The 27,343-nt window shown below is 36.3% G+C and overlaps 1 protein-coding gene across 1 annotated transcript in view; it reads left to right on the forward strand.

Moving 5' to 3' along the window:
* The first annotated feature begins 6,670 nt into the window (after positions 1 to 6,670).
* Positions 6,671 to 27,343, forward strand: part of SLCO4C1 (solute carrier organic anion transporter family member 4C1) — a 73,407-nt gene continuing 52,734 nt past the window's right edge. Inside the window, exons 1-2 of the mRNA XM_039221320.1 lie at positions 6,671 to 7,039; positions 10,438 to 10,701. Of these exons, the coding sequence (XP_039077251.1) occupies positions 6,694 to 7,039; positions 10,438 to 10,701 (610 nt within the window). The 5' untranslated portion in view covers positions 6,671 to 6,693. The remainder of the gene's footprint in view (positions 7,040 to 10,437; positions 10,702 to 27,343) is intronic.

The following is a 27,343-nucleotide window of genomic DNA, read 5'->3' on the forward strand; positions in this document are numbered from 1 at the left end:
AGATTTCTTTTGATTAGTGTAAGTATATCATTTCGATCTAAAGCCCATTAGCATTGATATTTAAGTGTATTTCTTATAGGCAGTATTTAATTGATTCTTGCTTTTTATATCAGATCTGATCTTTTCCTTTTAATTAGAATGTTTACCCTATTTCCATTTAACGTAATTATTAATATAGTTCAATATAAATCATCACCTTATTACATGTTTTCTTTTTATCTTATCCATTTTTTTTTTCTGTTGTCCCTCTTTTTTGCCTTCTTTGGATTAATGGAATGTTTTTTAAGATTCCACTTTATTTCCTTTCTTGGCTCTTTTATTGTTGACATTTTAGAGGTTGCTTTAGGACTTATAAGGTATTATAATATTCTACCTTTGACATGATATCACTTCACATATAAGATGTATATTTTTTCATATATAAAAGATTTACAATAATATACTTCCATTTCTATTTAACTTGCCTTTGCACTATTTTATACATTTTATCTGAAGAATACTACAATTAAGTGTAACTTAAAACAATACTTTTAAATTTTGTTTAAGCAGTGAATTATCTTTTAAAGGATAGAAATAACCTTAAAATCACATATATTTTTCCATCAGTCTTAAACTCTCATTTCTGATGCTCTTTATTCCTTTATATAAATCATTATTTCCACATGGTATCATTTTCCTTCTGCCTCAAGGACTTCTTTTAATTTTTTTAATGTTTATTTTTTTGAAAGAGAGAGAGATAGAGTATGAGCAGGGGAGAGGCAGAGAGAGACACACACACAGAATCTGAAGCAGGGTCTAGGCTCTGAGCTGTCAGCAGAGACTGACATGGGGCTCAGACCTATGAACTGTGAGATCATGACCTGAGACAAAGATGGATGCTTAACCGAAAGCCACCCAGGCGTCCCTGAAGGACTTCTTTTGAGTAGATGTTCTGGGTATTAAATTATTTCAGTTTTCTTTTCCTTTTTTGTTTTTAATGTCTAGAATCTTCTTTCTTTTACCTTCTTTTCTAAATATTGGCACTGTCTCTCTAATACCTTCATATGATTCTTTCCCTGGACTAGGATAGTTTCTTCATATGAATGTGCTACCTATACTCTGCTGAATACTTGAGGGAACCTTCTGCACATTAAATTTGTATAGCTTTCTCCTCTTCAGTACTCTTCTGTATACATTCTAGCCATTTTGTGTCCTTGGACCTTCATTTTGTCTCCTCAACTCAGAATCAGCTGGATTTTCTGTGGATTTCACATCCTGCCCCACACTTCCCACACCATCACTTTAAAACTCTCTCAAGACAGTAAATTGCTCACTTAATTTGCTTCCCAACTCTTAGAGATCACTTTTTTCATTACCTGAAATGCAGTGTCTTGAGAACTTTTTTTTTTTTTTTCATATTTTTCGTTTTCCTTTTTTTCTTTTGAGTGTTTCAAGTAGAAGTTAAATCTGGCCTCTGTTATCCTATCTTGTCTGGAAGTGGAAGTCCCTCCAAAGGGCTGTACTTTTAATACCCATTTTTAAAATATATATTTAAAAGTTTGCCTTTGTTTCACCACTGCCTCAGAAGTTTTACTTCTTATAGCTCTTTGGTATTCTTTTCTCTTTGTAATCCAGCAAATTTTCATCTCCTCTGATAGGCTTTATTGTGGAGATCTTTTTTTTTTTTTGTAATTTATTTTTGAGAGAGAGTCAGAGACAGAATGTGAGCAGGGGAGGGGCAGAGAGAGAGGAAGACACAGAATCCCAAGCAGGCTTCAGGCCTGTTGACTGAGCTGTCAACACAGAGCCCGATGCAGGGCTCAAACCTATGAACTGTGAGATCATGACCTGAGCTGAAGTCGGATGCTTAACCAACTGAGTCCCCCAGGACCCCATGAAATGTGGAGATGTTTCTATCTTCTCTTCAAACAAAGAAGATACTTTGATTCTGTGAATTTTCTCTTATGCTCACTTAAGCAATCCTCTGTTTTCATACCTCTTTTGTAGGGTATAAAATCTTCATCCTTGTCCTTTAAGAACATGCTCTGAGAGCTTTCACAAGTTGTAAAGTAGAAATGTAAGATTTTTTTAAAGGTTTTGATTTATTTTATTTATGTCTAAATGAAATTCATTAAAAGAATAGCAACTTATTAATTACCTTCTGAAATTTAACATGGTGTAATTTGACTATGCTCACTAGATTTACTCCAGATTGACAAAAGAATTAAAAGTGATAACTTTCCACAGAATTATAAGAGACAAAATCTACCAATTTTTTTTTTTTTACTTTGTTTTGTTGTCTTTCTTGCAAACCTGAACCCCCTTCCTTCCAGCATTGCAGCAGAAAGGATGTAAGGGAACAGGAAAGTGGTGTTGATAACACTTTCAGTAAGAGCAAGATGTAGTTAAGATGAAGCAATAGCACTTTGGCTAATCTTTTAAAAAGTTCTACTCTCTAGCACTGCAAGAGATTTCTCTTTACACAGTATGGATTTAAGCACATGATGATTATGCTACTTTGATTTTGATAGTATAATTTGAATTTGTTAATTTAAAGCTGCAAAAGAGTTAGCCCATGACCGTTTAGTCATCTCATCAAACAAAATTTTGCTGGCTGTTTAAATTACTTCATATTTCATAGATGAAATGGTGATCATATGTACATTTACACCTTTAGACATCACTTTAAGTCTGTTTCTGTGGAAACTTTTTACATTTGAAGGGCTATGGGCATTCCATATCAAGCCTAACTTGGATATCTGCAAAATTTGAATATCTGCAGTTCAGAGCAGAATTAGTCTTCTAAACCTTATCAACATCAGATTACATGACTGTTGATCTCTTAGAATTGTTAGCAAAAATTCTAACTGACAGAGATAGGTTGTTGAAATTCAAAGAGAGAAAATGCAAAGTCCAGGGAGGATACCTGACTGAGAACTTTAAGTTCAAGTCGTAAACACGTGACAGGCCATTTATTAGCTATATGACTTCAGGAGAGTTACTAATCTTCTCCAGAATGTAGATACTTTAATATATAAAATGTAGATAATAATAACTACTGCTTTAGTAAAGATTATTAATGGAATAATATTTACCAGATGTTTAGAAAATGATAGTTCTGGGGCACCTGGGTGGCTCAGTCGGTTGAATGTCTGACTCTTGGTTTTAACTTAGGTGATGATCCTAGGATCTTTGGATTGAGCCCTGAGTCAGGCTCCTCACTGAGTTTAGAGCCAGTTTAAGATTCTCTCTCTCTCCCTTTGCCCCTCTCCCTGGCTGGCTGGTGCATGCTGGCATGCTCAGTCTCTTTCTCTCTCTCTCAAATAAAATAACAAAAAAATAGTTCCTACTTTGACTCTGTCCCTATGTTCTCAGCCAGTCTAGACTGTCAGGGAACAAACAATAGGATGTATATCTGTTCACAGTAAGATATATGTACTATTAAATCTCAATCCCTCACCTCAGTAAGTAAAGCAGATATAATTGAAACAAAAATTTTCACAAAACAGTACCTATCATGTGTCATGTGTGTTTTCTTCTGAATTCTAGTTTATCTCATTAAGAATTAATAGTGTTTAGGGGCACCTGGGTGACTCAGGGCACCTGAGTGATTTACACTCAGGTCATGATCTCACAGTTTGGGAGTTCAAGTCCCCAGTCAGGCTCTGTGCTGACAGCTAGGAACCTGGAGCCTGCTTTAGATTCTGTGTCTCCCTCTCTCTCTGTCCCTCCTTTGCTTGTGCTCTGTCTCTCAAAAAATGAATGAACGTTAAAAAAATTAATAGTGTTTGTAAAACATTCCTCTAGAGCATTTTAAAAGAGCTTAGTGGGACGCCTGGGTGGCTCAGTTGGTTGAGTGTTGCACTCTTGATTTTTGCTCAGGTCATGATCCTAGGGTTGTGTAGCCACATCATCTTCCACGCTGAATGTGGAGACTGCTTAAAGATTCTTTCCCTCTCAGGACGCCTGGGTGGCTCAGTCGGTTAAGCACCTGACTTCGGCTCAGGTCATGATCTCACAGTTTGTGGGTTTGAGCCCTGCATTGGGCTCTGTGCTGACAGCTAGCTCAGAGCCTGGAGTCTGTTTTGGATTCTGTGTCTTCCTCTCTCTCTGACCCTCCCCTGCTCATGCTGTCTCTCCTCTCTCAGAAATAAATAAAACATTTTAAAAAATTAAAAAAAAAATTCTCTCCCTCTCTCTTTCATAGAGGACGGGAAAGAAAAATAACATAAAAACAGAGAGGGAGGGAGGCAAACCATAAGGGGTTCTTAAATATAGAGAACAAACTGAGGGTTGCTGGAGTTATGTAGGGTGGGGGGATGGGCTAAATTGGCGATAGGCATGACGGAGGGCACTGGTTAGGATGAGCACTGGGTGTTATATGTCAGTGATGAGTCACTAAATTCTACTCCTGAAACCATTATTATACTATATGTTAACTAACTTAGATTTAAATAAAATTAAAATAAATAAATAAATAAATAAAATATTCTCTCTCTCCTTCTCTACTTCTCTCCCGTTTGCACTCTCACTTTCTCTCAAAAAAAAAAGTTAAATGAGCTTAGTGATTATACTTAGAAGAAATAAAAACATTTTTTTTAAGAGAAAGAGAGAGCCCATGAGCAAAGGAGGGACAGAAGGACAGAGAGCGAGACAGAGAGAGACAGAGAGAGAGAGAGAAAGAGAGAGAATCTCAAGCAGGCTCCAAGCTCAGCATGGACCCCCTTTGCCAGACTCATAGCTGAAATCAATAGTCTAAAACTTAACCGAATGAATCACCCAGGCACCCCTAAACACATCTTGTTTTAGGATGAGGGACAAACTTTACATCACTGTATTTTCTTCTCTGGGATTAAAGTTACGCTTGGATATGACCATCACGTCCTACCAAATAATGGCTATTCAGGAGATATTAGTACTGAATCTAGAAGTAGTTTCTTGGACAGGCAATTAGCCAGGTGTTAAGATAGCAAAACTTGAAAATCTCTCTAAAACTTGACTGAGCTTGGTTAATTTTAGTGAAGTTATCTTTTTTTAAGACTTTCATAATTAAATTTTTAAAAAGTTAGTTAATTGTTTTTTAAAGGAGGCTCTATGCCCAACGTGTAGCCTGAATTTACCACCCTGAGATTAAGTGAAGCATGCTCTACTAAGCCATGCAGGCACCCCTTGAAGTAATCTTTTAATAAAAGGGACCTCATAAATGAATAATATCACTACTGTATTGGAAAAATATAATATAGCAAGTATAGTATCTCGTAATATCTGAGAAGTCTATTAACTTTGCTAAAGACAGGCTAGACACATTGTTTTGAAGGTTTTTAAATAATCAATAATTAGATTTGAGGAGTAGGTTCCTGTATTCTTATGAAACATCACAGTTTTGTGTATGTAGCCCTGATTACATAGCAAAAAAGAAATGTGTGTATATGATTTATATTATGTTCCTTATTGCAATGCACATTTAATTTAGGGAAAGATAAACATGTTGAGATCTTGACATAGTTTTAAAAATGTCTTTGTTTAAAATATTTTAGGATGCATTAGTGTATCCTCAGACGGGGAGAGAGAATGGATCCTTTGAAAATCCAATCATGACATGATCATGTCACTCCTTGGTTCCAAACTTTCCTGTTTCACTCACAATAAAAGCCAAAGACCTCATAATGGCCTCCAAAGTTTGGACCCAACCACTTCTCCCCAACCTCATCTGCACCCCTTCACCCGCCCACAACTCCTACTGTTCTCTGATCATTTCATTCTGCCAAGATAACGGACTCCCTCCCTTATCTCCTTCAGGTCTTTGCTCAAACCCAGTGAGGCTGTCCCTGACCATCATTTTTTGATGAATGAATATAACAATGAATGTACTTTAACTATTCTTGCATAATTGTGTTCGATTCTTCAAAGTGTGTGTTTTTAAATTTATTCCCCAGGTAGAAATTATTACATGAATATTAGCATTGTTGATCTCAGATATGAAATATACAGCAAAAAGAATATCGTATATAGGCTTTTAAAGCTTCCTAATTTCTGTATCTTCAGTTTTGGGGAAGTCAAACCAAAAAGGTGGTTATGTTGTGACATTTATGGCGGTTTTAATGCGGAGGAGGCCGGTGGGGATTTCTGTTTCTAGGGTGGACGACAGGTAAAAGTCTCACCAAGATGCTCAAAGTCCAAAGTATTGTACTTATGGCTGCTTGATTCTTGGAAGTCGAACCTAGTAAAGGAAGTAAAACGCAGGATACATTCTGGAACGATCTCCTGACGCAACTGTTTACAGCTTTCCTGTCAGCACCCAGGGGGAGCTTTACGGCCACCAGACTCTCACAAGCTCCGGATAGTTCTCTGTCCCCAGGCTCTAGGAAGCAGCGCGGCCGACTGAGGGCCCTCGCCCGGTCACCTGGCGGCGTCCGGGCCGCACGCCCACGCCTCGCATTCCAGTTGGCCCCGGCGGCAACAGGTGAGGCGCGGCCGGGTTCAGTTACACGGTGGCCGGCTCGGCGCCAGCGCTCTGCGCGCTGCGCGGCTGCGAGCTCGCGGAGGTCGGTCCTGGCGGCGGCGGCGGCGCGGCCGCCGCGCTGAGAGCGACGGCGCGGAGGCGGGAAGTCTTCCCGCACGGGGGCGCTGGCACCAGCGCAGGGGAGGTTCCAGAGGGGAACCGGGTTTTTCTGCCGCTCCGACGCGCTGGAGTTGGGAGAACCCATCCTGACCATGAAGGGCAGCAAAGGCATCGAGAACCCGGCTTTCGTCGCCTCCAGCCCGGACACCCCGCACCGTTTGTTTGCATCGCCCTCTCACGTCGAAGTCTCTGACTTGGCCACCAAATCCCAGACACAGAATTCGAAGCCCCAGGAACCTCCGGAGCCCCAGAAGTCACGGGAGCCACCCCAGCCTTCAGAGGCTCCCCCTGCCTCCCAAGAGCTGTCCAGGCCGGAGTCGCTGCCGGAGCTTGAGGAGGGACCCTGCGGGTGTGGGAACTTACAACCGCAGAGTCTCCAGCGCTGCAACACGCCCCAGGGCTTTCTGCTGTTCTATTGCCTTCTGGCCCTCACGCAAGGTAACGTCCAGCGCCGGCTCGAGAGGGCTGTGGCCCCGCGGAGGGCGCGGAGGAGAAGGCAGGTGCGCGTAGGGCCCGCGTAGTCGACGCCCCTTGCCTAGCGGCTCCGGCCCCGGGGTCCTGAAGCGCCCCCTCAGGCGTCCGCAGAGCCGCGCGTCCACATTGTAGCTTTTCCTTTGTAGCAACTTTTGAAAACTTGCCCTACGAGCGCCGTATCTTTTGTGTTTTACCTTAGTTTAGCCCATTCGATTCCTTCAGGGAGGGTGGAAAGGACTGGAACCCTCCTTTGGGAACGGTTTGCCCTTGGGGGAATCCGTTCTATACCACAAAAGCACGTATTTTGCTAAACTCCTTGTTAAAAGGGGGCTTTTGTTTTGTTTTGTTTTATGCTGTTTCTGGAAGGGAAGGATTGATATTTAAATGAGGGTAGGATAGTTGTCAAAGGAAAGCTTGCTTGAATAGGTTAGACAGCGGCATTCCTGTTTTGTTGAGCCTGTTTAGTTTGAGCTGTACGTAGGCACAGGTAACGCTCAAGGCGGTGTTGAAGGGTGAGGCTTTCTAAATAAAAGAGTTGTGCAGTATCTGTTTTGTTCAAAGATCTCTTTCAATTTCTCTTGGGAGTTCACTGATAAAGTCCAAGTTTATACCCTGAGGGGTTTGCAGGAGTGAGTGGTAGAGTGGAGGAAGAACGGCTTGGAGAAGGTAAAGTCAGCTACAACATTGTGTAATGGTGGGGATGAAAGCGGGGGAGGTGGGGGGGGGAGTTACGCTAAGGTGACCAACCCTTTGAAGAGAGGTGGGCCTTAAGGTAGAGGAAGGAAATGCTGAAGGCTAGTTTGGTAGTACTGTATGTAGATTTTTTTGGTTACGTGAGTCCTAGTTTCCAGTACTTGTAAAGAGGTCGTCCAAGGCAGATTGGAAGAAATGGCAATTCAAGAAAATCTTTTTTTGGGGGGGGAGAGGGGAGGGTAGATAGAAATTGCTCTTTTTAAAAGACTAACCGAGGAGTAAATCCAAATATAATCTTCCTATTCTTATTCCTGCTCCCCTGTCTGAAAAGAACTCATGTCCCTTGCTTTGCACATGTTAGGTGTTAAGTGAGTATACTTGATTGCAAGGCAGCTCTTCTGTCAAAGGATGTTTTGTGCTAAAAAATTATTTTTGTTTTGGCTTTTCTCATTAGTTCACCTTTTCTCAGTGTCTTGATCTTAGTTGTCCAAAATATCTGATGACACATTTCAGTGCCAAAGGAATGCAAAGTTCGAAGAAGTTGGACGCAAGTAAACTTTCTTGTTTTATCTTAAAACATATGCTGAAATTTCTATATTCCAGGATATGTTATTTATTCCAGAATACATACATCCATTATAAAATATTGTGTAACATGATTATCAAATATTATTGGCAGTCTTAGAAAAATGTGTCAGTTTTGGCCTAGAGCTACATCTACCCAGAGGTCTCCAATTTAAGAAGCATAATCCTAGATGAAGATGATCCAATAAAGTCTTGTTTCAGTTTAAATTTGAATTATTACCATTAAGTTTGACTTATTACCATGTTTCTCAGACATGATCCTTGGGAGGACCATTTACATGGCATATTAAGAAGTGTTTGGGGAAAAAAACTAAAACAAACCATAAAACCCCAAAACTTGCCAGGTTAGTTGATTTAATCCAGAATTTCTCAAAGATTAACAGGATTTCTCTTAGTGCTTAATCACCTAATGTGCTTCCTATCTTCATGAATATACAATAGAGATACAGTATGCAATATTTCTTGGAATTTCTTTTCCTAAAGCAGAGTTCTTAGAACTTCTGTAGCATAGAATTCAGAATGGGATTCATAGGCCTAAAGTGCTATGCCTCCATAAGAGTTTACAAATTTACTTTTTCAGAGAAGTTTTACCATAAAGGCAATGAGTTTTCATGACTGACTTTTAAACAGTATGGTAAGTATGTTGGGAAGTTGATTTTTTTGAGGGGCATGTTGGAGAGGAGTTGATTTTTGGATAGGGAAATTCTCATATTCTTAGATTCCTTTTAAGCACATCATTCCTAACTTCACTAGACACTTTACCTTGAAATTCTAAGCATTGTAAATTGGTTTTTGAATTACTATACTGGCCATAAAAGTAAAATGAGTTTTATGTTAGGACTTTGAAAGCTTGTTAATATCAATTGTATTGCAATACATTTCCAGTTACAGCCTTGATGAAGCAAAATTTAAAGAAATTGTAGAAATCATGGCTTATGTATACTTTGTTAATTAACATACGAAAACAGTTCATGGTATCCTCTTAAATAAAAGGGGTTATCTAGTTTAAAACTTTGTAATTTGATCATATGTTTTTTATTTTCCTTTTTAAAAAAATTTTAATGTGTTTTAAATTTATTTCTGAGAGAGAGAGAGAAAGAGAGAGAGAGAGAGCATGAGCAGGGGAGGGTCAGAGACAGAGGGAGACACAGAATCCGAAGCAGGCTCCAGGCTCCGAGCTAGCTGTCAGCACAGAGCCTGATGCGGGGCTCGAACCCACGAACTGTGAAATCATGACCTGAGCTGAAGTCGGATGCTCAGCCGACTAAACCACCCAGGCGTCCCTATTTTCAATTTATATTACTGTTTAAATAGTAAATGTAATCTATATCTGAACAACACATTTTTGTTAAGTCAGTCAAAATTGGATTTCCAGCTTTTCCTTGTTTACCTTATATTTTTCCATCAGACTTGTAATAAGCAGAGTAGGTGTACTTTTTTGTTTGCTTCCTTTGCATATGAGTTAGAATGCCATTGTTGAAATGACTCAGTGTGTGTTTACTTTTGCTCTAGGAACTATAAATGGTAACTTTAAGGTCTATAGAAGTGTTAGAAGAAAGGAGGTTTGAGAACTCAATTTCACCTTTTGTAAGACTAAGTCAAGGAATTCTAGTTATATATAAATATGTCTAATAATTGAACAGCCTTGGAAGCAACTGAGCATTACTTTAATGACCTCTGGAGTCATCTGTACTTTTTATACTTTCTGAGTGAAGTTCATGAGAGTATGCTACTCTTAGAATCACTGTAGCAAACTGGCTTCATAAGAATTTACCAGTCTGACTTTTTGTTTGTCATATAAAGAAAAATGAAGTTAGCTACATTTTGTATCTGGTAAGCATCAATTTTATTTAACACCTGAAAATTAACAAGTATACCATTTAAAAGGAAACTGATTTGTAAGGAAGTATTTTTGAGTTGCTAACTTTTGAGACTTTTGAAATTGGTCCATTAAAAAAAATCAAAATAAATGAACAGCCACACTTTAGTCACAACCAAACTTTAGCACATTTTGTTAAAAATCATAACCTGTACAATAAAGTTAATAAAAATCATGCAGATAAATCTTCTTTTCTCTCTTTTAGGTATTGTAGTAAATGGCCTCGTAAATATTAGCATTTCCACTATTGAGAAGCGCTATGAAATGAAGAGTTCCCTGACGGGCCTGATATCATCAAGCTATGATATCTCCTTCTGTGTGTTGTCTTTATTTGTGTCATTCTTTGGTGAAAGAGGACACAAACCAAGGTGGCTTGCATTTGCATCCTTTATGATAGGACTGGGAGCACTTGTATTTTCACTGCCAAAATTTTTTAGTGGAAAATACCAGTTGGGGTCCCCATTTGAGGGTAAGTTTCTGTTGTGTTATTTTTGTTTTTGTTTTGTTTTGTTTTGTTTTAACTTAAGAAGTACTGTGAAACACAGCCTTTACTTCTATGTTGCAACTCAGTTGTATAGGTAAGTATGATAAGGGCTGTCTCCTCCACTGGTTATGGCTTTGTTTTGATGTGAATTGTGTGAAATAGAAGATTACAGAGATAGATTGCATCATTCATTCCCTTCAGTAGTTATTCAAGTTGTTATTCATCTGATACTCATTCCCGGTATTACACACAGTCCTCCTCAAAAAGCGGTTATCAATTTTCTTGTGCACTTGTAACCTCATAGGAGTTCTAAGATCTATAGTTTTCCCCTTTGTGGTTTTATTTCTGTTCTTACAGCTCTGTGTCCTGGACATGTTGATTCCTGATTCCTGAGGTAAAGAAATTTATAGGAGAATGGAAGCTTTTCCTAAGAGCTGAAGCTAGCTGTACTTTTATGACTGTAGTTTAGAGACACAGAACTTCATGACTTACCTAATGTGTTGCTCTGGTTAGATGAAAAAGTACATTATTGAAAGGCTCAAAAGGAAATTTGATTTTATTTCTACCTCTTTTTACTCCCCAAAGAATTAGTTTTCTTTTATGTGTTTATTTATATATATTTTTGAGCAAGAAAGAGCACACGTAAGGGAGGGGTAGAAAGAGACAGGGAGAGACAGAGAGAGACAGAGACAGAGAATCCAAAGCAGGCTCCAAGCTGTCAGTACAGAGCCTGACATGTTGCTTGAACTGAACCATGAGATCATGACCTGAGCTGAAGTTGGCTGGTTAACTGATTGAGCCACCTAGGTGCTCCCCAAAGATTCAGTTATAATGGGAAAACAATTATGATAGAGCCAGAGGGATGTGCTGACGAAGACCTTAATATTGTTATTGGCCTTCTAGGGACTTTTAATAGTAAATACTGAGAAAAAGAGGGTTATAAAATTAGCTTTCAAGAGTTAGTAAGTGAAGAAAAGGCTTAGAGTAAGAAGAAAGGATAATTGTGGACTGCTGTGATATAGGCATTATTTTTTTAAATATGATTAAATGATAATATGATTCACAAACTTGTGAAATGTTAATATTGGAAATTAATATTAAAGTGTTGACATTTCCTAAGACCAAATTCCCAATTATAGAATGACAACAAATAAGAAAATATTTTTAACAATTAAGTACATATTGTGTATGTTTTTAGCATGGTTTTAGGAGTATGCTTACTAGGTAAGCAGAGTTCATTTAGAAATAAAAATAGAATATGCAAGCATGTAGAACCAAAAATGGTGTTTTTATGGCATGGTAGAGTTTGAAATACATGAGATAAGGAGAATATGTTATCAGTGAAAAGATCACTAATGTAGATTCTAGCACATTATCTAAGAATGGAAAAGATTTTGTAAAGCCAATTTCACATAATATCACTGAGGGTAGTTTTAGGAACAACGTATACACTAGGCTTCAGTAAAAATAATTAAAATCTTAACAGTAAGGTAAAATCTAAATTGTAGTCTGTCACAAAAGAAACATGATACTGATTCTATGGTAGTAAAAACATTATTGTGTGTATAGCATTTACTTGCTAAATTTTGTACTGAATCAAATCCCTCACTCTTCCAGTTGATCAGATGCCCTATTTGTTCTTTTTTTTTTTTTAATGTTTTATTTATTTTTGAGAGAAAGATAGAGACAGCGTGAGCAGTGGAAGGTCAGAGAGAGAGGGAGACACAGACTCTGAAACAGGCTCCAGACTCTGAGCTAGCAGTCAGCACAGAGCCCGACGTGGGGCTCGAACCCACGAACCGTGAGATCATGACCTGAGCCGAAGTCGGATGCTTAACCGACTGAGCCACCCAGGTGTCCCCTTACTTGTTTTTTAAAGTATATGAACTTTCATAAAATCTCTGATTCTATAAACTAAAATGTGACACCTGTTCCAGTACAGAAGCCAGATTGTCCTCAACAATCTTCTTAGCTTCGTCTTGCCATACACACTTTGAATTGCAGCAAATCTGACCAATTTATATTTCTCAATTATTATGAGAAATATAGATATGTGTGTGGGTGGGTGGCAGAGATGAAGCCAAGAAGGTTGCTAACGCCAGATCACAAACTTTTAGTACATTATAGTGTACTATGCAAGTTTCACCAAGTTCTTTTTGATATGTCTTATTGATGTTTTGTATTATTTTAGTTGAAGTAGATTAGATAGACGAATTGGCTAATGTGTGAAGTTTTTAGTGTAAACTAAGACTCATAATTTAAATAATAGCTTACCATTGGCAAATGAAAACAAAACCCAGGTTGCTCTTCTGTTCTGTCATTCATGCAATAAATATTTATTGATATGGACTGTATGTACATGGTGCTGAGATAATAGCAATGAAACAGTTTCATGCCATCAGGGTTTTATGTGGTAGTGGAAAGAAATACAAAGCTGACAAATAGACAAGGTAATTGAAGATTAAGGTGAGTGTATGAAGGAACAAATAATATAAAGTAATAGTGTATAAAAGGGCCAAGGAAAGCTGTTATACTAATAGCTGGATAATGAGGAACTGGCCTTGAAAGATGCTTTCCAGGCTGGAGGAAAACATGATAAAGGGCCTTGGAGCAGGAACGAGCTTGGTAGGTTTTAGGAAATGTCATTTTGGCCATCGTAATCAAAACAATGGAGAACATGGCATCTGATGAACTTGGAGAGATAGGTAGACACCAGCATGAGGCATTTGGATTTTCCTTTAAGTGCAGTGGGTAGTCATGAGAAAATTTTTTACAGGGAAGTGCATGATTTTATGTTTAGAAATGATCATTTTGGCTTCTCTTGTTCCGAAGGAGTAAATGGAAGAAAATGACTCAGGAGTTAGTTTTTTTTACCAACCAGTCCAGGTGAGAGAGAAAGGAGGTTGGACTGGGTTGCTAGCAGTAGAGATCTAGAGGAGTGACTAGTTTTTAATGGATTTTCAAGGAAAAAGACAAGGTTTTTTTTTTTTATAGATTAATTATAAAAGAGGAATGAATAATGACTCTTAATATTCAGCTTGACCAGATGGGGTATTCACTAGAATATAGGAGAACAGAGTTAGGAGTGGAAATCAAGAATTCAGATTTGGTCCTAAGTGTGAACTGTGTATTATATATTCAGTGTTGCCCTCTATACGTTTGAGCACATATGTTTATATAAGTGTATGAGTTACTCCTTGGTCTTCATTCCTAGAAGTAAAGATATTGAGTTTAAAGGGCTTCCTTATTCTAATTTTTGATAAATAATGCCACATTGACTTTTAGGAAGGTATATACCAGTTACTCTCCCACAATCAATATATGAAAATACCTAGTTGCTATTTTGAATTTTTGTATTTTTTCCCCCTGAAGGTATTCTTTAATAGGGATTTCTTTGTGGTATGTTTGTGTGTATGTGTAGGTGTTTGGAAGAGAACAGATACAAAACTCAGGACTGAAATTTTATGACATATTTAAAGGAACCCAGGCATTTAGAAACAAAAGGAATGTTAGAAATCATAAATTCCTTCTTTTACAGTGTAGAACCTTAGGGCAAGAGATGAAATGACTTCATGGTGATTTCTTAGATAGATCGTCAACAACTAAAACTAATACTAGTTTTCATGCATTGCCTAATGCTTTTCAGCTTCTAATTTATTTCTCATAGTAGGTTTATTAACTATATTGGATAAATTAAATATTTTTTGAATTTATTTCTTAAGTGTTTACATATTGCAGAATTATCTTTATGAATTTAAACAATTTCTTCCCTAGTTTTAAATAGCCAGGTATAATGATCTGTACTTTCTTAAAAACATAATAACTTGTCTATTCAAGTGAGTTATACCAGTTTTGCAAATTTTGGATTTCATAACCAAAACTCTGAATTATGTGTCCAAGTCTAAGGAGAGTGTAGAAGAAAAGGAGATTTAAGTGGGAAAAGGATACAGAAGAGTTGAAAACTTTCTGTAAATACATTAGAAATAAGGAAATGTACAGTCTTCTTAGGCAATATAATAAATAATCTAAAGAACCTAACACTAGAAATTATTTTATTAATTGAAGTCATACATATAATTTAATTTGAAAATTACATTGAAAGAATTAGCATATTCCTTTGTGTGCTTTTTTGTTGTTGCTGTTTTTTGAACTTGAGAAAAGTCAGGGCTCCATTTGAATGAGATCACCTCTGTAAGAGGAGATTAAAGTAACATAATATAGTTGGTAAGTAGAAGAAAACAAAATGTGAAATATGATAAACATGTACAATTTCCACAGGTGTGAGAAAAACACAAAAGAAGGCGAGGGGTTAGTAAAAGGTAGAAAAATGGGTTTGAAAACAGCTTGCAAAAAATAAATTTAAGTAGGTTTGGGAAAGTATTTTTTTTTTAAGGGAAGCTTTATGAAGACCTAAGGGTTACAGGTGATTATCTAACTTTGGAGATAATAACATTTATGAAAGGGAAGTTTTGGTTGTTACTGGATACAAAATAGGGGAAGAATTAAAATTAAGAGAAATGCTTCTCAGGCCTGATTTTTATATATGTCAACCTGAAAACAGAATAGTGTCACAAAATATTCTTAAGCAAATAATATTTGACACTCAACTTTTGATATATTTTAACTTGTTATAACATATTTTAATATAACATCCAAATATTTAAAAATGTAATAAATAAATAACATTACATTTTGTTTTTATCCAGGCATTTTTTAAATTCCCTATTGATGAGTGTCAATTCAATGGTGTTAAGCAAAATAATCTTTTGGTCTCTTTGAGAATTTGGAAAGGGGTCACTAGTAAATTAGATATTGTAGAGAAGTAATTACAAAATCCAGTAAAGCTTTTTTTCTTTACTGACCAATAGTTGGATAATTTTTCCTAAGTTATATTATTTTCATATTTCTCTTTTCCATTCCTTTCTCTCAGAAAAAGATAGCTCTCAACACTTACCATTTATTTCAGCATTACATTTCTAATGTTTTAGATTGGTATTTTAGGAAGAATTCTGTATGAGAGAAAATTAGTTATGCAAGGTGACTTTAAAATGTTGAACTAGGAAAATAATTAGCAGGGGACTCAAAGTGTGATTTAATTTCATTTACTGTTTTGTCTTATGTCTTGTATTCCTGAGGGTTTATTCTAAACATGAAATACTTGACTAGATTGGAGAAGTTATAGGGCCAAGAATCTTACAGTTTTACAATCACTAATTTAATACAGTATGTTTTAATTTTGCTTGGCCTCTGAGTGTTCTTCTTTCCTGATATTCCTTCTTCCTTATACAAATAAAAGTTTTATTTTTCTTATATTTCAATTTTATTATAACAAATGAATAAAAAAAGAAATGATGATATCTTAGAAAATGTAATGATATAATAAAGCAAATGATTCAAAGATTTTAAAATTTAATACAATAAAAGAGCTAGAACTAACTTTCAGGGAGAGTCAGTGCTTCAGATGAAACCGCCACAATTTTTCACATACAAGGCACTTCAGGCTTCCCCAAACATCCTAGACTATACGAGTTACCCTGAATGCTTGCTATTGTTATTTAGTGCCCCTTAGAGATCCTGATTCAGCAAGGCTGGAGTAGGACTCAAGAATTTATATATTTTAAAATTACCCATGTTATTTTATCAGTCCATTTGGGAAAATGTATGTCCAGTGGATGCTTAATTATTTTGTAAATGTGTGTGGGCACAGAGGTTTCTTTTTATTTCAGTGTTATTGCTTTATAAATTCCTTTGAAAGAAAAGTTCCACACCCATCATGACATACTAGATCCTTTAATGTAGCCAGTTTGGTTGAAATTCAAATGACCAAGCTTCTGAAATAGAGAAAACTGACAGAGAAAATTAAGTAGGAAAGCATGTGTCAATGACATATTAGCACAAACTCAGTTCTGCTCACAGCTGTAGGTTGTAGGTAGAGATTTTAAAATCCATGCCCTTGAGTAAAAGAATATGATGTTCCAGCATTTTTCAAAGTATGATCTGTAGAGCACAGTTTCTGAAGATGGTAAGAATATATTAAACATACATTCCATGGTTCAATGAGTTTGGGAAAATGAAACTTAAGGGGTATCTCTGTTGCATCATTGAAAAGTTAATGCCTTTTGGTAATCTTTAGGTAGGGGATATGATATATGCAATTCTGAACTTATTGACCAAGGGACTCCATTGTTTTACTTACCCCCTTTACTCTGCTTCTACTCATTTTACATTTTCTCTTACAGATAAGTGTTTCAGTGAACAGGCTTTGGGAAAAACCTGTTCCGTGCTGTCTTAAGTCATTTTGAAAGCATTGTGGAATTTATAAAATTTATTATTGTCAGCACTAGAACAGCATGTGATATATAGTAGGTGTTGAAGAAGGATTTGTTGAGTTGTCACATACATTAATGAATGAATGATCCTTTCAATGGAGTCATATTAGGAGTCTAATGACATGCTCTTCCAGAAAAAGCAGTAAGAATAATGTCAGATAGGCAGTTTGGGATTCTCTGCTCACATTTGCCATAAACTTGGCCTAAAAGTAATGGATCATTTTCTCTGGCCACTGAAATGGGAAGAATTTTGTTATCAGAGGCAAAGCATAGATGATCTTTATGGGTAAGATTTGGGATCTGAAAATTTTGCAGTGTGAAAAAGGAAGCTAAAAAGAGAAGCATATTCAGAAATAGTAACAAAATGCTTTGATATTCTACTTTTGGTTTTTGCCTTAGTTGCTGAACTGCTGATGTCACTATGTAGCTACCACACTTATAAGGTGATGCTAAAATATAAGGATTACTTTTTGATATACTATTCATAGTGATTACCCTTACTTGTTTTCATGTATAAAATAACAGGAAAGGCTTTCAAGTTGACCATAGGCATAGTTGTAACTAACCAGTATAATGTATGTGAGGCAAAAGTTAAGCAATGCTTGTTGTAGTTTCCTCAGAAAGGTTGGTAAAAATGTGGTTTGTGGCAAGAAAAAAATGGGGAAATTCTATTTTCTAAGTTACTGTTATTAAAAATGCATAAATTAGCCCATCTGTGTTTTAAAGTATCTTTTCCCTTTTATTTTAATATTATTAGCACATAACATTGAGCGAAAGTATGCAGTATAGAAAGGATATTAGGGTCAGACAAAATTGAGTTTAAATTTTTGCTTGAACACTATGTGGCCCTATACCACAAGCTTTATTATAAATCATGAAGACGACAATAACTCTGTACCTCAAAGGAGACTATAAACATACAGTGATAAAGCAGTGCCTGGTGCATGGTAAGTGCTCATTAATTAGTAGCAATGAATAATAATGATGTTCATCTTAATTAAGTAACAGCTATACTAATATATAGAACTACCTTTCTTGATTTGTTTAGTTATTGGCAATGGTAGTTACAAAATTCTATGAACAACTGAAAATCTTTCAATATGGGGGCGCCTGGGTGGCTCAGTCAGTTAAGCTTCCGACTTCGGCTCAGGTCATGATCTCATGGTTTGTGGGTTCCAGCCGTGCATTGGGCTCTGTGCTGCTGCCAACTCAGAACCTGGAGCCTGTTTTAGATTCTGTGTCTCCCTCTCTCTCTGACTCTCCCGTGCTCACGCTGTCTATCTCTCTCTCTCTCTCTCTTTCTCAGAGATAAATAAAACATTAAAACAAAACTTAAAAAAAAAAATCTTTCAATATGGTAGCTATTTTTTTTGTAACTATCACTAGATATTGATATATCTCAAAAGTCTGGCTTAATACTTCCAGAATCATGTATTAGGGTTTTAATTAGATATGTTTCCAGGATTATATTCTTAGGATATAAGAAAATAAATTTATTTGGTGTAGTTCAGCTTAAGTGGATCCACTCAAAATAGTATTCCAATAGTGGCTTAAATAGGTTCCATTTCCTATTGATATTTAAGTTAGCAGCAGTGTATTTTTATGCTTTATAATTAATACATTCTATGAAAGAAAGACATACTTTGCATTTTTCTTGGGCTATATCTTTAAAAAATTTTAATGTTTTTGTACACATTAAAAAATTAATTTTTTATGTGTCCTTTATTTAAAAAAAATTCTTTTTAATATTTTTTATTTATTTCTTAGAGAGAGAGAGAGAGAAAGAGAGAGAGCAGGGGAGGGTCAGAGAGAGAGGGAGACACAGAATCTGAAGCAGGCTCCAGGCTGAGCTAGCTGTCAGCACAGAGCCCAACGCGGGGCTGGAACCCATGAACCGTGAGATCATGACCTGAGCCGAAGTTGGACACTTAACCGACTGAGCCATCTAGGTGCCCCAAATTTTAACCATTCTCATAGAGTTGAATATTTTTATTTAAAGAGTTTTCTGTTATAAACTACATCATGATAACTATTTTTAGTATTTATATATTTATTTTGAGAGAGAGACAGTGCATGTGTACATGCAAACAGGGGAGGGACAGAGAGAGAAAGAGAATCTTAAGCTGGCTTGGCACTGTAGACCTTGCTGTGGGTCTTGATCTAATGAACCATGAGACCTGAGCCCAAACCAAGAATCAGACACTTAACCGACTGAGTCACCCACCCAGCCCCATTATAACATTTTTAAGTTTAAAGATTTTACCACATTTTGGTAATTTTACAGTATTTAGCATTTTGGCTAATTTGGCTTATTGGCTAAATGAGCATTTTGGCTCACCACTAAAGATCATCTGGGTTTATCTGTTTTTTGGCTCTGACAAATAAAGTTATGAACATTTGTACAGATTTTTGTGTGAATGTAGTTCTCATTTCTCTGGGATAGATGCCCAGGAGTAAAATAGTTGGATCATGTGATAGTTCTTTTTTTTTTTTTTTTTTTTTGAGAACTATTAAGCTGTTTCCCAGAGTGACCCTACCATTTTATAGCCCATCAGCAATGTATGAGTGATCCTATCCTTGCAATCATTTGGTGCTATATTAATTTTTTTTTTTACTTTAGCCATTCTGATAGGTTGCAATAAAATCTCATTGTGGCTTTAACTTGCATTTTCCTAATGGCTAATGATATTGGGTATCTTTGCTTGTGCTCATTTGCCAAGCTTATGTTTATGTTTTTGCCTATTCTCTAACTGGATTGTTTATTTTTTACTGTTGAATTTTAAAAGTTACTTATGTATTGTAAGTCCTAGATCTTTATCAGATAGGTTATTTGCAATTTTTTTCATCCAATGTATAGTTTGTCTTTTCATACTTTTAACAGGGGTCTTCAGAAGAGCAAAAGTTTTTAGTTTTGATGTTTAATTTATCAGTTTTTCCTTTTATGGTTTTGTTGTCAAGTATAAGAATTCTTTCCCTAGTCCTAGATCCTAAAGAGTGTCTACTCTTTTTTTTATTTCAAGAAGTGTTATAGTTTTCCATTTTCCATTTAAGTCTGTGATATTTTGAATTTTGACTCTCTTTGTATTCCCGTTAGCATTAGCACTCACTGTTTTTTTTATTTTTTTTCCTTTAACACCTGACACATATAAGAAATGTATTTGTCACAGTAATCATTACTGGTTGGAAAGGGGAAAATATATAGCAGTCATTGGTTTAGAGAAATCCTGAAATCCTACTGGGAAGATGTTACGCTTCTTCCTTGAGTAAACCTGCTTTTTGGAAGGGGCCCAGTGTTCTCTTTTGGTCCTTTTTCTCATATTTGGCTATATTTGGAGATGGCAAATGGAGAATATACTCCTTGGCTGGTTAGAATCTGTGTTATCCTGTTTCTTACCTGTAAAATTCGAGACTAAGTGTTATTTTAATATTCATTTAGTCATAATCTCTCTGAGAAGAGGCTGGTGGTTAATTTAGTGGTTTAATGGTTTCAAAACTAGTTTCTTATCTAACGAATCAGGTATATATGCAAATAACCACACTCATCATTATAGATCTTATCTTTCTCAACCTCATGCCTCTCTCTGGATTTAGGTAAGCCTGTCAGACTGTTGGGAGAGTCATACCCTTAGGTACCTTTTGTAGGCTATATTTTCCAGATAAAAATATTTGCTTGGTGCCACGTTAATCCATTTAATGATATCAACAGTGGGGCCAGACCGTTGTTTTTATCCATACCACAGTCTGTTTTAATTGATCTTTGTTGTTCACAAAGGCCTTCTGAATTTTATCTTTTATAGGATTTGATTCAGAAGCAGTTGTCTCTTTCAACTCTAAAGGTCTAATCTTTTGGTTCCCTTTCATTTCATCCAAAATTCTTGGCAGAGATCCACTGCCACCCACAATGTCACTACTGTCAGTTATTTGGGTTATTGGAAGAGGCAGAAAAGCAATGTCCTATAAAGCTCTGTAGGATGTTAAAAAATATTACTTAAAAAGAGTTTCAGCACAAGCTTGCACCATTGTTCAGCATATCATCTGGCATTGGGTAGACAGTAAGTATATGTTGAATATGGAGAGGGACATCCTATAATACAAAAGCAAGCCCCACCACATGAAAAAGGGAAGAAGGTAGGAAGGAACTTTTTCAGAAAGTTAATGAATAAACAAACTTACAGGATTTCTTTATTGAAATAATTCTAAGGATCTTGAATAGAACTAAATTGTTCATGCACTCCTTAGGAATAATGTGAAAAACATTTCTTTCTTGAAAAATTATCTATAGCTATGCCATTTTCTTTTCCTAGCTTGTATTTCCATTTTTTCATCAATCTGGTCATGTTTAAAATTTCAATTTTATAAAAGCAGTTAATAAGTTGCTATAATAAAGGTACTTTATCTTTCATCTGAATTTTTAAAATAGACTCAGTGGTATTAAGAAGAAGATACGGGGCGCCTGGGTGGCTCAGTCGTTTGGGTATCCGACTTCAGCTCAGGTCATGATCTCACAGTTCGTGGGTTTGAGCCCCACAATGGGCTCTGTGCTGACGGCTAGCTCGCAGCCTGGAGCCTGCTTCTGATTCTGTGTCTCCCTCTCTGTCTGACCCTCCCCTCCTCACGCTGTGTCTCTTTCTCTCTCAGAAATAAATATAACATTTAAAAAAAATAAAGAAGGAGATATAATAACTAAATGTAAAATATTGGTCTTTTGTTTTTGCTAAATATGACATTTTCCAGGATACAATTTTTGTGACAGAATTCTGGTTACTTCAAACTGAAGTATATTCTGCATTCCTAATGTTATTTACTTTCATTTAAACTTTACTTATTACTGTCCTTGATCTATGATTTCTATCTATTCTTCATATTAATCTGTTAAATTCTGATGTTTCCCATCAGTTTTTGGCATTTACACTTAATTTTCTTTTGTCTATTACTATAATATTTAGAGAATATAAATTTTATGTTTGTCAGGTTCTAATTTTTATAGTATTAATTACCACTGTTACTACATTAGACTGAATTTTGGGGGAATGCAGGGATCATAATTTATCTTTTTCAGTAGCTAAAATATTACCTACTCTGCCAATGTTTAATAAATTGAATTAACACCCAGGGTTTTTGCTGTGAAATTTAATTAAATCTTATATTCTTATAGTAACCCTTGTTTTTACAAATTCACAAGGACCTGTGGCATATAAGTTGTACTGGATATTCTTCATTTGTCCATTCAGAGCCTGGAGAGATAGAAACTAAGTGGATATGCTAATACTCAGAGGCAAGGTTGGCTCCATTACCCAAACAGGATTCAGAGACTGAGTTGACATATATAACTGGGAAAATTCTAAGTCTCGTGGGAAGAAACCCAATCTGAGTTCATACGGTAGGGCTTCATAACTCTTAAATCTATTCCCAGACCTAGTCTAGTTTACAGACACAGTTCATTACTGAAAGGGAGCCTAGATCTCTTTAGAGCTTTACAACAATGCCAGGAGTATATGATGCTTCTCTTTCCTTAAACCATCCTAAACCCTATTATCCAGTGTTGAAGGGGAAGGATAGTATTCTTTCATACTCACTGGAGGTGATTAGATAATGGCGCTGGACTGATCTGATTTCTGGAGTTCTAGAAAAGTGCCATGGTCCACCTTTAAGAATGGAACTTAATAGAGGTCCATTAATAGACTTGGTCCAAAACCACTCTATCTCAAGTGAGATACTCATCCTATAATTTTCCCTCGTTTTAGGATGTAGAAAGGGAATAGATATACTAGCTGGTAGAATCCCCACCTTGGTTACCTGAACTGTGGATTGAGAAATCTTATTGTAGGAAGAAATAATTAGAAGCCCCTAAATGAGATAGTTAACCAGAAGTAATACTGTTCTTTAAGGGGATTATGGAGTTTGGTGATGCTATCAAAGATTTGAAAGATAATAGGTGTGGTGATTCCTACTACATTCTCACTTTTTTTATGACTTTGGTGTAAATGTAAGGTAAAGTCATGGAAAATGACTTTAGATCATTATAACTTTATTTTTACTTTGTTTTTATTACTTTATAATCATAAAGTAAACATAATACTAATTATAGCCACATTTCCATATTTGCTACCTTTTCTGGAACAAATGAACATATACCCTGACATCTTATATATAGCTATTGATTTGGAAAATGTTTTCTTTCACTTTTCACCTGCAAAGATAAGTAAGATAGCTTGCTTTTCTGTGGAGGAACAGAGTATACCACCACTCTCTTATATGAATACTACATATGTCGTCTTGCTTTTTGGTACAATATGATCTGGAGCAATGGTTTTGAATTGAGGCCAATTTTCTGTTTCTGGAAACATTTTTGATTGTTATGGCTGAATTGGAGGGTGCTACTGGCACCTACTGGGTAGAGTTCAGGGACACCAGTAGACACCATACAAAGCCTATAGGAGAGCCCCTGCCACAAAAAGAAGATATCTAGCACGAAATGTCAGTAGTGCCAAGATTATGAAACTCTGGGATTATGAAACTCTGGTCTGGAGGTACCGTGATTATATTACTATCCCATAGAACATCCTGCTGAACTTTATTGATAGTATTAAGCTAATTGGACTTGGTTAGTTGAAATATTTTAGAAGCTTTAGTAAAGTATATGTATGCTAGAGAAAAACCACAAATACAGCAGCAGCTTACCATGACAGTATGGCCTGGGCCATACTGTGGTTTCCACTTTGCACTTTGCACATTCTGCGCTTGAATAACCGTTGACATACTTTTTGGGATTTGGGAAACCTCACTTACCTCATTTCTATACCTTATTCGAATGTATTTATTAGGTAATGTCTAAGGTTGCCAGAATTGAGTAGGAACTGAAACAAGGCAAAGTTCTTACAGCACATATAGGTATTGTTATTAGCAGACAGGGAGGATCTAGGGAACCTCTGACAGGCCTCCACAGTGAGGCCTCTCGGTTTTGTAGTAAGACCACACTTTTGTCGGCTTACAGTGTTCTTCATTTGAAAAGCAAATCTTGGGAGTGCCTGGGTGGTGGTTCAGTTGATTAAGTGTCCAAGTCTTGGTTTCGGCACAGGTCGTGATCTCATGGTTCATGAAACTGAGCTCTGCTTCAGGATCTCCACTAACAGCATGGAGCTTGCTTGGTATTCTCTCTCCCTCTCTGCCCCTCCCCCATGCTCTCTCTCTCTCCCTCTTACTCTGTCTCTCACAAAATAAACATTAAAAAAAAAAAGAAACTCTTGGTTTGCTACTAGATGCTGATATGTTAGACATAAACATGATTATCACTTGAACTCCCTATGATGAGGAGTTATCTACTGTAACAAATCATAAAATTAGACATGTGAAGCAGTATTTGTTATTAAATGAAATAGTAAACACAAGTAGGTTTGGAAAGCACAAGTAACCATGTAGGCATCTCAGATTTATATGCTACTTTTTTTTTATTATCTTGTATGTGAATGTAAAGATATTTTTGCTACTTGTAAATGCTCACTTAAGAATATCTTTTGTGGAAGAGGTTCTCAATCAGGAAGAAAAGATGGTCTGTAGAGTGGATGTCACTCAGTGTCTTGTGGAATTGTCCCTAGTAGAAAGTGGCTATAATGGTATAAGCATGGATTAAAAAACATGCCTTTCCCTTATCAAGCCTGGTCTAGCTATCCCCACTGCAGACTGATTGCCTGATTTACCAACTGTAGGACCCAGTCCTGAGAGCTTCTTACATGCCAATATTCCCCAGAGCATCCAGTATACCAAAAGGTGGTTAAAACTTATCTCTCCTTGTTGCAAATTATCTGCCTGATGTAACTATATATTTTAGGTATGAACTTCTTTTCACTACCCTCAGTGCTTTTATCAACACTCAACATTGTTTGACTTACAAAATGCATTCTTCATTATTATTTTATTCTACACAACATCACTTCTGACAAAGAAACTTATTTGCAACAAAAGAAGTATGGTAGCAAACTCCTGCTTGTGACGAGTGTGTCTTCCTGTGTACCCTAAGCCCAGAAACCACTCACTGATTTTCTGGAATACTGTCCATTGTACTATAATTTGCAGAAAAAAGTTTCTTCCCTAGTGAACATGGTATATATTCACTGAACTCTTTGTTCAGAAATAAGGCAGAAACCACTGTGTTTTGCTGGATCCTTTATAGCCAGAATGCATAGGGTAAGGACCTAAGGAGTGGCAAAAGATTAGTGCCTCTTCCTACTGTAAAAATCCATTGATGCAATTTTTGCTTTCTGCCCTGGACTTGGAGTCCTAGTCCCCAAAGAATGAATACTTCTATCAGAGAACACAGTCATTATTTCCTTCAGGTTAAAGCTGAGACACTACCCTAAATATATTTTTATCTATTTATATTAAATAACAAGAAGAGAAAATGGTCACTGAACAGGCAGAAATGATAGTTCCTAGTTACTAAGGTGAAGAGAAAGTTGGGTTGTTTCTATACAGTGTCTCAAAAAATGTATTTTGGACTGAGAGAATTCAGTTGAGTTACTCTTAACACTCCCACATCCAATAGTACTTGTTAGAAGGGTAACTATGGCAAGCAAACAGATAAAACAGCTGAAGACTTGTAGATGCTATGTAAAATCTCAGGCCTCTTAGATACAGGAAGGAAGTAAAGGGAACACAGCCTGGATGATAGGAAAGGAAGGGATGTTTGTCATCTCAGGCTTTCTGACTAGCTATGAAAGGAACTATAGATATTGTTAATTATCCTACTGCCCTTGTTTTCCTCTGACACCTTATGGAAGACCACTGGTGATGACCAACATTTCAATGTTGGTTTCAGGTGGGAATCCCAATCAACTGGATAGGGATTACCCCAGAATGATTTTTTGCTGAGAGGTTTTTGTGGATTTCTTGTGTTGGAGATATGTTTTTTATCTGAACAAAGATAAAAATGGATGCTAAGAAACCAAAAAAAAAAAAAAAAAAAAAAAAAAGAATGGACAGTGGTGCATATCCTTTGTCCTTTGAGATCTGTCATTCATTTTTTATCACTCTGTTTAAGAGAATAAGCCCCATGGATTCTATTGCCTTGGCACTTTTGCCCCCTGACTTCTAGTTGGGTTTAGCCAGTGGGAGTTTGCATATTGGCAAGAAAAAGTTGTAGTCCTTATTTTCCTAGTGTGTTCCCCACCAGAGTTGGTGCAGAAGTAACTATGTGCTTTTACCTAATTTGCATTTTCTGCAGTGTTTTGGTAACTGCATAGTGATATTGACAACTACTGTTTGTTCCCTTAAGTCTGCCTTTGTAAAAAACTAACCTCATAAAACAATCCACATCCATAAAAACATGTTAAATTTCCTTCAGTTATTCTTTTCTCTGCATTCTACTGTAGTTTTACCTGGTACATAAAAAATATCCATACATATTTTCTAATTTTAGTCTTTTAACAATATTTTGATTTAAAGTTCCTCTTTACAAATAACTGTTTTGAATGAGGTTGTGCTAATACTTTATAGCATGTTGGAAAGCTTGCATTTTCTTCTCTATATTGGAATAGTTTAAATAACACAGAAGTGTTGATTGTTTTTGATTGGGTTTTGATATAAATTCTCTAGTAAAAACATTTCAGATAGGTTGGTTTTAGAGATAAACTTTTGATTCCCATTTCAATTTATTTCAGAATCATAGATCCATACATATTTTGTATAATTTTTTAAAGATATTTTAATGTGTATTATTCTGAGAGAGAGACACAGAGCATGAGTGGGGGAGGGGCAGAGAGAGAGATACAGAATGTGAATCAGTCTCCAGGCTCTGAACTGTCAGCACAGAGCCTGATGTGGGGCTTGAACTCATCAACAGTGAGATCATGACCTGAGCCACACAGGTGCCCCAGAATTTTGTATAATTTAAAGTCAATATTTTTATTTTAAGACATTTCAAGTTTCATGGTAAAAATTATACATAGAATTTTCTAGTGTTTTAGAAAGGTTTTATGTATTTTAGTCATTCTTATTAGATTCATAGTGTGTTGGATTCTATTTTTCTTATCTTGGAGTGGGTTGATAGCCATTAGGTCAGGGGTTTGTATTTTAGAGAAGATAAGTAGATTGGCCATAAGATATTATATTAAAAGTTTTTGTTTTTATTTTATCTTTATAGAAACCCTTATAAGAATGTTTTGAATTTACATCCCAAACTATTTATGTAACCAGTTAATTGTACTTTATGTCACTGTTAACCATGAGATGAATCTGTTAAAAGGTTAGGCTCTTAAGTCTCAGAGATTTTGGAAGCAGTTAATCTAGTCCCTTTTTTTTTC

This window comes from Hyaena hyaena, unplaced genomic scaffold (assembly GCF_003009895.1).
Source record: "Hyaena hyaena isolate Hyena2069 unplaced genomic scaffold, ASM300989v1 scaffold_976, whole genome shotgun sequence".
Classification (NCBI taxonomy): domain Eukaryota; kingdom Metazoa; phylum Chordata; class Mammalia; order Carnivora; family Hyaenidae; genus Hyaena; species Hyaena hyaena.